Source organism: Columba livia, chromosome 7 (assembly GCF_036013475.1).
Source record: "Columba livia isolate bColLiv1 breed racing homer chromosome 7, bColLiv1.pat.W.v2, whole genome shotgun sequence".
Lineage (NCBI taxonomy): Eukaryota > Metazoa > Chordata > Aves > Columbiformes > Columbidae > Columba > Columba livia.
This window is the reverse complement of record NC_088608.1, coordinates 30961240-30975347: the sequence shown is the minus strand read 5'-3', so window position 1 is coordinate 30975347 and position 14108 is coordinate 30961240. Positions and strand designations below refer to the sequence as shown.

Sequence of the window (14108 nt, the reverse complement as noted above, 5' to 3'; positions counted from 1 at the left end):
ATGATACAGCATGCAGTCAGGGCTGCTCCCACAGCTCACAGTGGCCCTAGTTCTGACAGCTAAAGGTAAAATACTCTTAACAGTAAGAGTACAACTCCTGATAGCTGTCTCTAAGGGTCCCAGCCAGCTGAATGTAAGCATTATGACTGCACTTCAACACTGCAGAGCTTTCTGCTACTATTATTCTGCAATATTTTTAGAGCACTCTCTGATGGTTAATGCAGGCCCTTTGGAGAGCTTGCTGGCCTGATTCACTCTACCATGCCTGCTTGCCAAACTGCAAATCCATTCTAAACTTGTATTTGAGCTAACTCTGTAGCAGCTTCCCCATGGAGCAAGCCTAAGCAGTCTGAGGGCCCAAATTTGCAGCACCTCCAAGTAGCTACCTCTGCTTGAACAAGGAAAAAGTCTTACGGACTCTGACAGGCTGGAGCTTCCCTGCCCTTGCAGAGATGAGTGCTGAATGGACTTAAAGGATGGGAGCCTGGCAAAAACAGATATTGTCTTTTAGCTGATGACCACTGTTTAAAGCCCCTCAGGGCACTGGTGAACCCTGAGAGGTTTTTTTGTAACTGCTGGAAAAAGTTACAACATTCACGTTCTAAGGAGACAATGTTATAAACCCCAATAACAATAAAAATGCTAGTGCAGCCTTTCCCTCTTTATTTGTATTTTTCCCACACGGAATGTAAGCATGCATTTTTGTCCAAATGGCTGGAGTTACACTGATACCAAATTGAGGGTTTGCCGCCAGTATAATAGCTGCAGAAACACTACAATCACTGAATGACCAGACAGGCTCCATCAGCATCACCTCTCTGTTGTAACACACTTAGGAGCATAAATCCTACTAAGAGTGGGATTTGAACATTGTACAGTGCAAACCTTTACTAGATCAAGCCAGGGACATTGCAAACAGTGGGGTGAATCCACCCATGTAAACGCTTCTAACTAGCCAACACCTGGTGGCCTCTGACAGAGCCATCAGGGTCCCTCCCCACTGGAGACGGTAGGTATCCCCAGTGCCACCCTCTCCCTGTCTCTCCCAGGTGTGTGCAGTCTCCACCACCCCACTCTCCAACTTGCAGCCCTCAACTCTCAGCTCAATCTGGCGAAGGCAGATCTTCAAAGTGGTGCGTGGGAAGCAACGGAAATAAATCACTTGACCACCGCTACCGGCCACAGCATCTCCCCATGCACCACTTCAAAAATGAACCTTGCTGTCTCTAGTGTCATTTGCAAAGTCCCCTTGCCAGGAGTAAGGGGGACAAGCATAATGATGGAAATAGGAATGGACTGTCATCTTCTGTCCAGAGAAGTCAACAGGAGGGGGAGATTTAGCAAAGGTTCACGGGATTGCCGCTGGGCTACTCACCAGATTGACACAGACATTGATCAGAGACCTAAGGTGAGGCAGGAAGGATATGATTGGCTGCCTCTGAAGTGTCAAACAAACCCCTTCAATCAAATTGCTGGCAGGCTCCCACTCAACCTGGCGCCTGCAATACAACAGTAGGTGCCGTTAGCCGCCGGCCGCCTGCCCCCCGCCTCGCAAACACGGCGACCGACACACACTGACGCCCACAGAGGAAACAGTTCAGACAGCGACGACGTCCAAGATGAGCACAAAGTGCGCAGCTCAGGAAAAGCACAGAGCCACAGAGCACACCGGGCATTTGAGAGAGATGAGAAACGTAGCGGAGGGGTCTGCTCCAGTGACACAAACTCCCTGACAACAGTAACGGCGGATGAGCTGTGCTCTGCACCCTGACACATCCTCCAGCTGCCAGTGGATGAAAGGGAGCCAGCAGACCACTGTCTCGGGTCTGCCTGTGTGGGGAAAGGTCTGCTGTGCCGTGCTGCCAGCTGAGAGCCACCCCTACATCTCCGGTGGATGTGCTCGCTGAAAGGAGCAAACCCACCAGCTGTGAGTGCCCTCCATAAGGCACTGTGCAGCCCAGTCTGCTCTGCCAGTGTGAGTCCTCAACACAGCCTGTCCTAAATGTAAACTGGCCCAGCAGTGCAACCTTTACCTTCCCCATCCTGTGCAGGAGGGCTGATTCATTCTTTACCAGCGCCAAAGTCCTTCATTCCAGGATCCTTTCTTCCCTGACACTTTGCTTTTTTTCTGCAAAGCAGCTTTTAGGGCTTGTGACAGATGCTGAGTGGAGTTCTTCCTAATCATAAGCAGACACAGCACAGGTAACATCAAAATGCTTCACACCCTTCATCTCAGGGCCTGACTCTTTGGAGTAACTATAGTTCTTGAATCAACATCTGGCTTATGGGAACAGAAAGGCAAGGCTTGCATAACTTGTTAGCTCAAGACTAAACAATATCCTAATCAAGCTCCCCTACTGGGGAATCAAGTGTTCACTATGTAAGTTCTTCTACAGACCAACATACATTTAATCTTTCAGCATCCACTGTTCCCACATATACTACTCCCATCAGACAGTGGGTTTGGAGTGGGGTGCCCACAGGAGGCAGCATATAAGATTCTGATGTGAGTACCCCACTGGATGGCCCCTGGGGTCTGGCATCCAGCCCCATCTCTAAGAAATTTCTTGGCCAAGTGACACTTTAATATACTTGCTGTATTTGGTCCAGTGGCTTTGCTGTCTCTGTCCCTTTGTGTACGGAAGAGCAATTTCAGCCAAGCTTAAGTACAGGCACAGACAGAGGGAATATGAAGAGAATTTTTACTTAGGAGCATTCATTCAGCTTACACAAACAGGAAAGATCTTCAGGAACAGGAAGACCCCTAAGCTGCCTTTGAGGCAGAAGAAATTATGAGCAAGAAAAGAAAGAATAAGCGAGAAGCAGGCAAGACATGGCAAAGAATCAAACCAGCAGGAAGGAGAAGCACAAAATTTCTGCCTCTAAATTCCCTACACGGGTAGGAGTTTCTTAAAGCAAATTGTTAGCCAAAGGAAAGTGACAGACAGTGATGCCAGAAAGAAGAGATCACCTCCCTGTTACTTGCTCCATCTTAGTTGGGTACATACAGCTCCCATTGGGACCTAAAGCTTTGTGTCTGTGTCCTAAGTTTTGATGTTCTCTAACATAATTTGGCTTCTCAGCTGAAACTGCCAACCAAGTGAGTGGCCCCAGCAGTCGAGGACATATGCCCATGACAGTGACTGACACCCATGACCCTTTTTACTTAAATCACTGGACAATCCACAGGGCTGAGAGTTTGTACTATCCAGACTGGATTTCTATCACTGCCTCTGAGGCAGGAACGCTTCATATTGAATATTTCTTGAAGTTGCCAAAGCCTGTACCACAATGATACTATGTGATGCACCAGGCTTTCACTAGCCACTGACTAGACTTAATTGATGCAATTCTGTTCCCTTTACTAAGGAGCATTCAGAAGCTGCTGCATAGCTCCAAACTATTTTTAACTTCACAGAGAACATGACGGTGTTTTCCTGAGAAGGCATGCTAGAAATACGCTTGCTACAGCTTAACTTTCTGTTAAAAAATAAAATTAATCTCCTCGCCTCACAACTTCAATAAATAAAGAGAGTAGTGAGGTAGTACAAATCTGAAGACTTGTTTTGGAGAAAGAAAAATGTGATTTCTGGAGGTTGTCTCTGTAGTTCTTAATAACTATGCATTTCTTCTTTTGCTACCAAAAGACACAACAAATATGTCAACATAAACGCACACTTACTGAAATAAAAAAACATCTGTTCATTTTCTCATATGTCGTAAAGGTTCACATCAACATGACAGTTTTAATTAGATGACATACCCACACTTCAAGGCTCGAAACATCAGAAACGGACCCCAGAGTGGTTCCATTATACCTGCTCACCTCAAAGTAGGCATCTTGTGAATTTTATTGAACATACGGTCCAGTCTCTTTAAGATGAGGATAAGGGCAGGTCTCACCGCCTCAGCTGTCCAGTCAGTGATGGGCAGCATCTCCATGATGTAGCGCCGGAGACCTCGGCTTTCCATCGTCTGCGTGTCATAAGGTGCCAGTTTCAGCAGGGAATGTGCGATTTCTGCCAATCTAAAACCAGGGTTTGTTAGGAGGAAAATCAAATGCAACTTGCAATTCTCCACACATGCCAATGAATTAACAGATAAATATTCAGTAGCCTAGTAAAAAGATAAAGATGCAAAAGTCAAATGTGCTGGTATTTAAACTCTTAGACCCGATACTACAGTTCCTGGTTTGTTAAAATTATTTTGCTGGAATCACTGTCTATATTTGTGTACATGTGAATGATCTTAAGAATATTTTTACATTGATATAAAATGCACCAAAGGAACATGAAGAATCACAGTTTGTGTAGCTAAAAACAAAGTACCCAAGCTGTTACTAAGATGACAACATTGCAAACAGGCCTGACATCCCCTGTATGTCAACCAGTGAGTTATTTGGTTTGGTTTTGTGCTTGTTTTTCAGTGTCATCACTTTAAGAGGTCTCACTGTGCAATTTTCAGGTGCTAAATTTAAAAAATAATGTGCCATCCTGCAGGTTTACACAACATGTGCTTTGGATGATTACTCCTTGCAGCTTTGATTTGTTTCTCACAACACTTCTACAGATTGGGTTGCTGCTGCTTCTTCTAACCCTCCCATATGGCCTCGCCAGTGGCATTTTCTGTATTGACTGTGAAATACCATGGCAACATTTAACTTACATTTGCAGTTTGACAATGCCCTACTGAAATACTTGAATACTTGTGTTAGACAAAGACAAGTAATAAAGCTATGTCTCCTAATAAAAGGGACAGAAATCTGTGTACTTCCTGAAACATCAATAGACTTTGTAGGGGACGATTACAGTACAATCCTATTCATATTGTGGGGGCTTCTGAAACGCCTTCAGCTAATGGAATATATTTCTATTATCTTTAAAATCTACTTAGCAATATCAAGGGCTAAGTTCCTCAGATTAACCAAAAGTGCTATAAAAGTGTTTCTTTATCCAGTATTTCTTCATTATTACTTTCTACCACTACTTTGTTCTACTACCTTTCTGTTTTCTTAAACACTCTGAAATTTAAATTATCATACAATTATGCTTCTTTCTTGCAATACAGTATCAGTGGCACATAATGGTATATGAAAACCTTCTTATGCATTATGAAGTGTGAGATCCATCTCATCCAACTTGAGATGTCAACCTCAATTAATCTTTCAGCTCCGTTCATGCAGAAATAAGCAACCAGGGAAATTCTTATCTTCCTGAAATACTGGGATAAACAGCTCATTGGATGTGCCTCTCCTTTTTCATTGGGTCCGAAAAGATCTTTATAACTTTGCAGACTAAACATTTAACTTTTAAATGGCTAGAATTGGGTGAGATGAATCCTGTCTGAAGCAACCAGCATATTATCTTGTTTTCTGAAGTCTCTGAAATGGCATCTGTCAGCCTCTCTAGACCACAGCTGTCACATCACGTTCTGTTAAATCTGCTCTCTACTTAGAACTAAGTTTTTTTTCCTACAGCGGTTAAATCCTGTCAGTCATTTCACTGATACTCATGAAATGAATTGATGTAAGAATCAAGATGATGTTCACTTTTATTCAGGGCTAACTGTGATAAAGCAATTCAGGTTCCAACCCCAATAAAGCAGTTATTTCTAGCACCGTCCAGGAGACGTAAGAGAATCAGAGCACAATTCATTATCTTCTGCAGATCAGTCCCTTAGTTTTACTGCTGTAATCTTTGACCATGGAAGACATTATTTCTTTAAAAAAGTGCAGCATATGCCAGTTACTACTGTGTACTGGCACTCTATTTCACATAAATCTTCTCACAGTAAAGTATCTTTGCTGAAAATATACCACTGACACCTTCTGTAAGTTTGTCAAACTTGTACTTTGAGAGAGTGATACGTTATAAAATAGTTTAAGAACAATTAAAATCATCTATTCTGGAATATAAAAATGTATAAAAATTAAGTTCCCACACTACTGTTAAACTGCAAATACTTCTAGGTAGTAAACTAGAGCATCCTTGTGTTACATGCAAATCTAAGACTGGGATAGTAAAAAGAAGCAAGCACCTTACTTTACAGCACTAAATAAAGTTCATTCAGGAGACACATGTTCCTCACTCCCATTGGATTCATTAAAAAACCCCAACATGTCTAACCAAGGACATAATCTGTCCTGAGAATCTCACCTTTGTTTCTAACATAAGATTAAAGTTCTTATCTCAGGCTTCTATTGCTAAAAGTCACAAAGTTTGTAACGCAGCTGAAGAGATGTACTGATTCCTGAGGCTTGTGTCCCTTGCAAAAAATGTATAGGTGGCACTGTAAAAGCAGCCACGGCCATCAGGTTTTCAATTTGCAGCCAAGCAAACATAAGAATGACATCTCTTGTTTAAAATTACCCTCTAAATTATTAAACATTTGCTAGAGGGGGGAACAGCAACAGTGCATTCATATGCAAACACAAAACCCAAACAAAAAACACCTCCCAACTCCCAAAGGAATTCAGGTGATTTGTTAAACAAGACCTAAATTAATGTCAAACACAATTTTGTGTCCTATAGGGAGAGACTGAATCCAAAGATTTCTACTTGTGACAGAATCTGCCAGGTAAGGGGCTTCGCCATTTTTTTCAGAGTATGCACGTAAAAGGTAAAAGAGCTTTTAGAGGGTTTTCCTTAGTCCAGGCACAGCAGTAGAGCTGGTTCGGTGCAATGCTGGGATCTGTCACCCTTCATCTTCCTTTACAGGGTATTTCTGAGAAAAAAGTATAGCACTCAAAGAGAGGAATAATTCACAGTCAGAATGGCCTCTTGGGGTTCAGGGAGCAATGTAAATCACTGTTAAGGTGTTCTGATCCACTTTTGAGGCCAGTCCCAAACACCTTAAGATGTCTTTGCTGTATTTCCTATTTAATACCCTACTGAGCACTATTTGTCTTAGGTCATAAAAAATGCGGCTTGGTATTTAGCTATTCTGTATTGAAAGAACGATCTTTTTTTTTTTTACATGAATGAATGGAATGAAATAAGTACTTCTCTGTCTCATAAAAGAATTCAGATGGCTGTCTTGCTGTGACACCCTGGCAAGGGATACACTAGGACCACCTCATATTAAACCAAATTTTCCTTCTGACAAGTGCCAGTCAGAACAGTGCTAACTGGCTCATTCAGAGAGTATCCATGTTGTTTTAATTGAGACACATCTTACCATGAAACAATTCTAATGAGTTCATTTTTCCTGAGGGAATACCATGTGAGAAAGGGGTTTCCCCTGAAAATGAATGAAAAACTGACAACAGATCAGGTCCATTCCCTCTTGTCCCAGTTTTTGTTATCAAGACAAACTTCCCAGTAAGGCTCCTTTGTGTTTACTGCGAACAGCAAACACAGAGGAGGGAATCAGATGTAAAGTGCTTAGAAATCCCTACCCTCAACTTCTTCTAGCTCAGCACAGCATTAAAAGGTTTGCAGTGAACACCCAACCAGCAAGCTGAACTCAGTGCTGCACCTTAACAAAAGATTTGTGCACCTGCTGGATCACACTCCAAGGTGGTGGTCCTGTAAATGCCTTCTGCCCCATCCTCCCCCAAATCTCAGGCATTTCTGCAATACAGTGCAGTGGTTGCTCTGCCTGTCTTGCTTGTTAGCAGCTGGTTCTGACACACAGTGTCACAGGAGAGGATAAAGTTCATATTCAGACAGCTAGGCAGCTTCCTCACCCCTTGCCTTGCAGAGGCTCTGCTCCTTATGGCAAATTATTCTGATGTATCAGATGGGCTTCCACAGAGGTATTTTATCCCCTAGAGATGGGGGTCTGAATGAGACTGGAGGAGAGCATATGAAACCTTCCTTATACGCAAGCAACATCGGGTACAATCTGAGGAACATCCGAAACAAGCTCTGCATGTTTCAGACAGCAACATGCTACTACACTACCAAAAAGTGATTCTGTCTGCCCTTCTGAAAAATCAAGAGCTAAAAGAAAGGAATCCCCCTGAAATGACAAGTGAAAAATGCCTGTGGAATACCTCATGTGGGACTTCACATCCAGCAGCTCCAGAGAAGTCACTCGGGGCTCACCAGCCAGATTCTGCAGAATCTTCAGCCTTGGACCACAGTGCTTGTAAAACTCTGTGCAGATATTCAGCAATGACTCCCGTGGTCTCCTGAACTCCTCTCTGGCAATTCGTTCATCCAGCTCCTCTCGGGGAAGACCCTGGCCCTCCTCTAGTAAGTGAAGGTTCTCCCTGGAGAATGTGAAATGAGTAAAAGCGGGAAATGTTATATGCAGTGGAACAGCAAGGATGGATTACAGCCACCTCTTTATTATTATTATTATTATTTTTTTATTTTATTTTATTTGTTTCAACAGATGCTTTCTGATGCAATTGAAAAGATAGATAGTTTCATCTGCAAGTAAAAAATAAAAAGGAAATTATGATCTGCAAAGTCTTGTTAAAAATGTAAATAATTTCTACATGAACCATCCTTCATGACCCTCCCCTGAAGAAAGGCTGCTTTCTTTTTTCATTGCAACAGTGGGTGGGACTCAGTGTACATGGAAACTGCTGGGGAACAGTTCATCACATGTCAGGGAAGACTGGGTGAATATTTTACCATACCTGATAAAGTGCAGTTTGGCTCCCTGTTCTGGGTACCTGGAAAAACAGAAACAACGCAGTTGTAAACAGCAACTTCGTAGTGCCTAAACTGTGCCTTTCTGAAAGAACGTGAAACTGCTGCAGCCCAGAGGTATACTCACCATGGGCAGGATGGTATCTTGTGTCACTGGAAAAATGGCTACACATCATTAGTGATCACATTGAATAGCTTTTACCTGCCAACTGGCAGCAAACAACAGGTTCCTATAGCTATTGCCCTTGTTATGAAAGGAAAAATTCAAGCTTAAGAACCACAGCCCTTTTCCAAGCAATTTCTCTAGCTGATTTTCACCCCAGTGCTTGGTCTGTTTCATGAAGCCAGAGCTCACCTCTGTGTGGTTTTTTGCTTTATTGTACTTTTTTCTTGCCACTTCTCATTGACAAAGCATTAACAAACCCTGCACTGCTTGGCCAACATGTCCAAGGCTGGAACAGTGAGCATTCTACCATCATGAGACTCCTGCTGTTGCTAGCAGATGTCTGTTGCAATGATAACACAACAGAAGAAATAAAGGCAGGAAACCTGGAGCAGTGCAAAAATATTTTGGATTGGAGACTGAATGTTTGATAATCAGAAAGATCTGGAAATGTAAACCAAGCTGTCTGAGTCACACAGCATCAGGAGTCTCTGCATTGCCTGTCAGCAGATGCGTATTAACTGCTCTCCAAAATCAGCAGACAAATAATAAAGCACTTCTTTCCATTACACCTTATTTTCCTTACACTGGGCAATCTTGCAATGGAAGTAAATGGCATAAATACACTTCAGACTTGAGCATGAAGGGATGGAAAGTCAAAGCTGTGCTTCATCCATGCCTGAATCGATCTTAAAGAATAACAGACTGATGCAGGAGTTTCCAACCAAGATGTGTACAATGTGCATCTATAAATAGGCATAATAGCCCTTTGATGATCCATGCAGAGAGTGATTTCTATCTCCCTTCAGTACAAAAGAAAACAGGGAATAACTTGGAAAGCATGTCTTGCCAGAAGGGTGTTGGTGCTTTACAGCCCTACACAGTATTGTACAAGACCATTGGCTGTGCACAGACTTGCTATCGGGTGTTACAGACAAAAGAGAAATCCAGAGGAAACACTCTGCTCTGGGAGAGCAGCTACTCCAGCTTGTGCTAGGGGAGAATTCCCTTTCCAGGTCAGCACAAACATTCAGATTTTAAGCACAGTAAGGCATAAGCTGGCTGGGAGAAGGCAGGGCTGCCCAGAAGAGTAACCAGTATTGCGAAGAAAACCTTCTTAATCCCAAATGCTTGTGGGTGGATTTTGTAACGAGATTTCTTAAGTGTTTGCTCTATGACTGACTAAATCGTCCAGTGGCCTTGTCTAATTTGCAGCAACGTAACTGGTATGGTCAATATGGCCAAGGTGCAGTATTACCATCTACTGGTGCCATTTCCTTCCTTATTTCCCTCTTCTTTGTGAAGGGTTTTTTTTGGTGTGTTTTTGTTTGTGGGGTTTGTTTTGTTTTGTTTTAAGAAGGACAAAAATATTCCCAGCCATTCTTCACTTTCAAATTCTCTGCCATGCACTCCTTTGCTATCTATAACTGAAAAAATATCAAAAAAACCCTCCAGACCAATGTGGATGTAAAGGTCATAGACTGTAGGAAAAGTTAAAGGAAACTGGAAAGGGAAGAAAACTAGAGGAGATGCTAGTTTCTGCAAGTCTCAACTGACATGCAGTTGGAGCTCATACTGTTGTTCAGTCACTCAGAACAAGGCCAGAAGCATCTGACCGTTCTGCTGTCCAGGTGTGCTCTGCCCAGTGGTCACTTTGACAGTGGACTCAGAAGGAAACAAAGCAGAGGACTGATGGACATAGCTACTTTGTCAGTATACTGCTAGAGTGTGAAAAGAAAAACAGAGAAAAAAGACATTTAGGATGGGTATCTTCCATTTTGATATTCTTGGTCTTCTATTTTTAGTCGCATGATTTCATAAGACTAGAATCACAGAATCACAGAATCGACTGGGTTGGAAAAGACCTCAGAGATCATCGAGTCCAACCCTTGGTCCAACTCTAGTCCGTTTACTAGATCATGGCACTAAGTGCCATGTCCAATCTCAGTTTAAAAACCTCTAGGGACGGCGAGAAATTCTAGTCTTGGGGATTTTGGTTATTGTCAGAAATGCAGCCCTGGGCTATGTGCTCTTTTTATCTGACTATTTTCATTCACAGAACTCAGAGCACTTCCTCAGCTCTCTAAGCACCCTGAGCAATGAGATGTTACCTTACTCGAAAATTTAAAAAAAAACCAAAACAATAACTCTTCAGAAAAATAAGAAAGAAAGAAAAGCCCACCAGTGACTTACCTGGTGTTAACGCCTGCTGACATGGTGTGGTTTGCTGCTGTGGTCCCTTTATGGCCTTGGTCACATCGACTCATCTGTGGGGCTGTCATAGGCCTGGCAAAGGAAAGGTAAATAGCACACTAAAGACTAAATCTAACAAATGCACTGAAATTCTGCTTGTAATCTGGTGAGATTTGGCACTAATTTTACCATGTCTAGAACTCAACCATTATTCAAGCTTTGCTGCATATCGTGATGACCTTCTGTGCATTCCCCCTCCTCACACTGATAACCAAACACAGGCTCAGACCTTTGAGCCATGCAATTACCTGGTGAGAACTTCCACACTGTACAAGAGGGCCTGCAAAGAGGTGGCAAGAGCAGCCATAGCAGCGATCTCCTCACGAGCTGCTGTCGCAGTCTCCGCTTGAGAGGTTTGTCGTTTCAGTTTCTGCAAGTAACAGGGAACCAGTGCTTCCAGGACCATCAGCATCTGGAGGCTGGAAAAATAACCAATATTGGGTCTGTTTTATTTTGTCAGTCCTGAAACTCACGTCAGATGCAGGCTTAAGTTTCTATCTGAAGACCCCTAGATCTCTCACTAGGCTTATGATTTTATTGCTTCTCACTAGATAAGCAGTCCTGGGACGAAGAAACTCTTGGATCAGGGACATCAGAAAGAAAATTAGCTGGTACATGAAACAATTATAATAAAAACAACCCAGAATTCTGGGTATCATCCATTTGCAGACATTCATTTTCCTTTCCAAAGGCTTCTTTCTTCCATGGTTCCCTCTTGGAAACTAACCTTTTTGCTTTAGCAGTTTACTCTCCTCCCTCTGTATCTTCCTGTTCTTTCCAGCTGCCTGTTTCTCCCCCTCCAGTTCCCTCTGCCAACAGAAACCTGCAGGACACAGGGTGATCCCCACTTGGAAATACAGCTCATGTTCTGCTGCTCAGGCTGCCATCCAGCTTAGTGCTGCAGCCGGCAGGATTTGGAGCTGGTGCCCCAGGAATGGTATCAAGAGGCAGAGGCTTGGCCTCATAGAGAAGCCCCATGCTTGCGATGCATTTCTGTATTCTCTGCCTCCATTTGCCAGCCTTGCTTTTCCTAGCCATATGCAGCTTTTGTGCCTTTTCTGAGTCTGCGCGAAGCAAGAAAACAGATTAGCACCTTCTGAATGATTCAGGAGCATAGGCCACCACTGTCACACACAGCTTGATGGCTTCACTGATCGAAAAGGTCAAGTCTTCATTCCCATAGCAGAAGTCTGAGGGAGTAAAGCAATATGAGAAGACTGTCACACAAACATACTGAATATGAATGGAGCTAGCACAGTCTTCCCTTCCACCTCTTCAGTTGCTTGCTTCTAATGTTAATAATCCCCAATAGGCCCTTGATATTTGACAAAAATATGTTTATATAAAGGAAACATATGCTGCACTCCCACCTGCATCCTGTCGTCCAAGAACTCAATAGGTGAGGAACAGTTCTCAGTAGGTCGAATCACTGCTGTAAGGTCTACAGCTGCTACTGGAATCCCATTTCAAACATCACCCGTCACTAGCAAAATCTTAATCTCATACACAACAAGGACGTATGTCAACTTAATGACAATTTTTATGCTCGCTTCACTTTTCCCTAGATGTTTCCACCTCACTAAAAATTATGCTGATACACCACTGATGGCAGAAGATAGTTTTACTTCTAAAATATCAAGCCACTTCTGTACTGGTAGACACATGGGTGCCAGCACAAAAGTGAGTCTGTTTTGCTAGTGATTTGAGAAAAAGTTTTCAAAAACATTTAAGTCTCATACTACAAATATTACTTTGGGGATAATTAGTGTCAGGCACCAGGAAACTGAAGTATCCAAAGAATAATATTTGTAATACAACTATAGTCCCATTTTCAGAAGTGACTTTTTTATACAGAAGCCTATGTTAAAGTTAAGGTCCCAAAGCATGTAAATCACTTCGAACAATAGAATTTGAAAGTCAGATGTTGTAGATAATTCTGATCTCCATATGGAAAACACCAGGCACAAAACATACTAATCTACAGTTGCATCATCAACAGACACTTGGAAATTTTCAGAGAGGCCTTTGAATAATCGTCCACAGAAAACTCAAAGATTTTATAGAAATGTTTACTACAATCCACAGAGAGGAAGAAGTATCTTCAGTTTCTGTACCATTTTATATTATAACTTGTGATATAATTGTGCAGCATTATAAAATCCCAGTATGCAACAAAGCTTGAAGTCAGGACAAGCTGGACAGGATTCATAGTTCATCAAAATCAGTATTATTTAATGGAAGCACAAGTTTGTAAAATAAGTTGAAGATCCATATGAAAATCAACAAAAACTACTTCCCCTGCAAATCACAAAGCAGCCAAATTCTTAAATGCTGCACTTCATGGATAACTATCAAGAGACATACTGTCCTGGATGCATCACACAGCTGTATATATTCTGCTTTGCGATAAATCAACACTCCCCCCGCCCCCCCCCCCCCCCGAACTCAGCACTGTTGAATATCTGAATGGCATCCATAATTTACGAGTCATAGTCTGCCCATGGGAGCGGATGCTTTTGTTTCCTGCCCACGTGGAGCAGAGGAGACACTGATGTTATCAGCACAACACAGTTTATTAGGCATCTTTATTCTTCACCCACACATGATAAAATTCAAAATGCCAGGGGCTAGTCTCAGACTAGCAGGCTCAATGCAGGAAACTAGCTTTGGAATAAAATAAATGGCGGTGATAAAGCCAACTTTAAAAGCTTCATGAGGCATAAGAAACAGATACGACTGCATTCTGGGAGAAGAAAAGGGCCCTGAACAAATTGTGCTGCATCAAATGCATGTTGAATCAACAAACAACAAACTAGAATTATTGAATAAAGGTTGCTTTGCTTTTACCTAATGACTTGAGAGGCTTTTCTGCTTTCACCAGCTCCAAGATGTCCAAAATATCTGGAGTGTCTCCTTCTAAAGACTGCAACAGGTCAAACAGGCACTGAGCTGACACACCTTTGCTGGTTCCATTGTTTGTAGCATCCTGTTTCAACAACAGACATTTGTGGTTGATTTTCTGAGGGCCTGTGTGCATCCCAGGAATCTTTATCTAGAGGTGTGGGCAACCTTGTTTTTTAACAAAGGGA

General features: G+C 42.5%; 1 protein-coding gene across 20 annotated transcripts in view; it reads right to left on the bottom strand.

Annotated features, from left to right (window-relative positions):
- Positions 1 to 14108, bottom strand: part of UNC80 (unc-80 homolog, NALCN channel complex subunit) — a 137807-nt gene that overhangs the window by 24112 nt on the left and 99587 nt on the right. For all 20 annotated transcript variants that reach the window (XM_065068973.1, XM_065068979.1, XM_065068974.1 and 17 more), the window contains 8 exons: positions 13867 to 14005; positions 12113 to 12209; positions 11268 to 11438; positions 10960 to 11052; positions 8591 to 8626; positions 7997 to 8215; positions 3827 to 4027; positions 1376 to 1499 (listed from right to left, as the gene is read on the bottom strand). In XM_065068973.1, the coding sequence (XP_064925045.1) occupies positions 1376 to 1499; positions 3827 to 4027; positions 7997 to 8215; positions 8591 to 8626; positions 10960 to 11052; positions 11268 to 11438; positions 12113 to 12209; positions 13867 to 14005 (1080 nt within the window). The remainder of the gene's footprint in view (positions 1 to 1375; positions 1500 to 3826; positions 4028 to 7996; positions 8216 to 8590; positions 8627 to 10959; positions 11053 to 11267; positions 11439 to 12112; positions 12210 to 13866; positions 14006 to 14108) is intronic.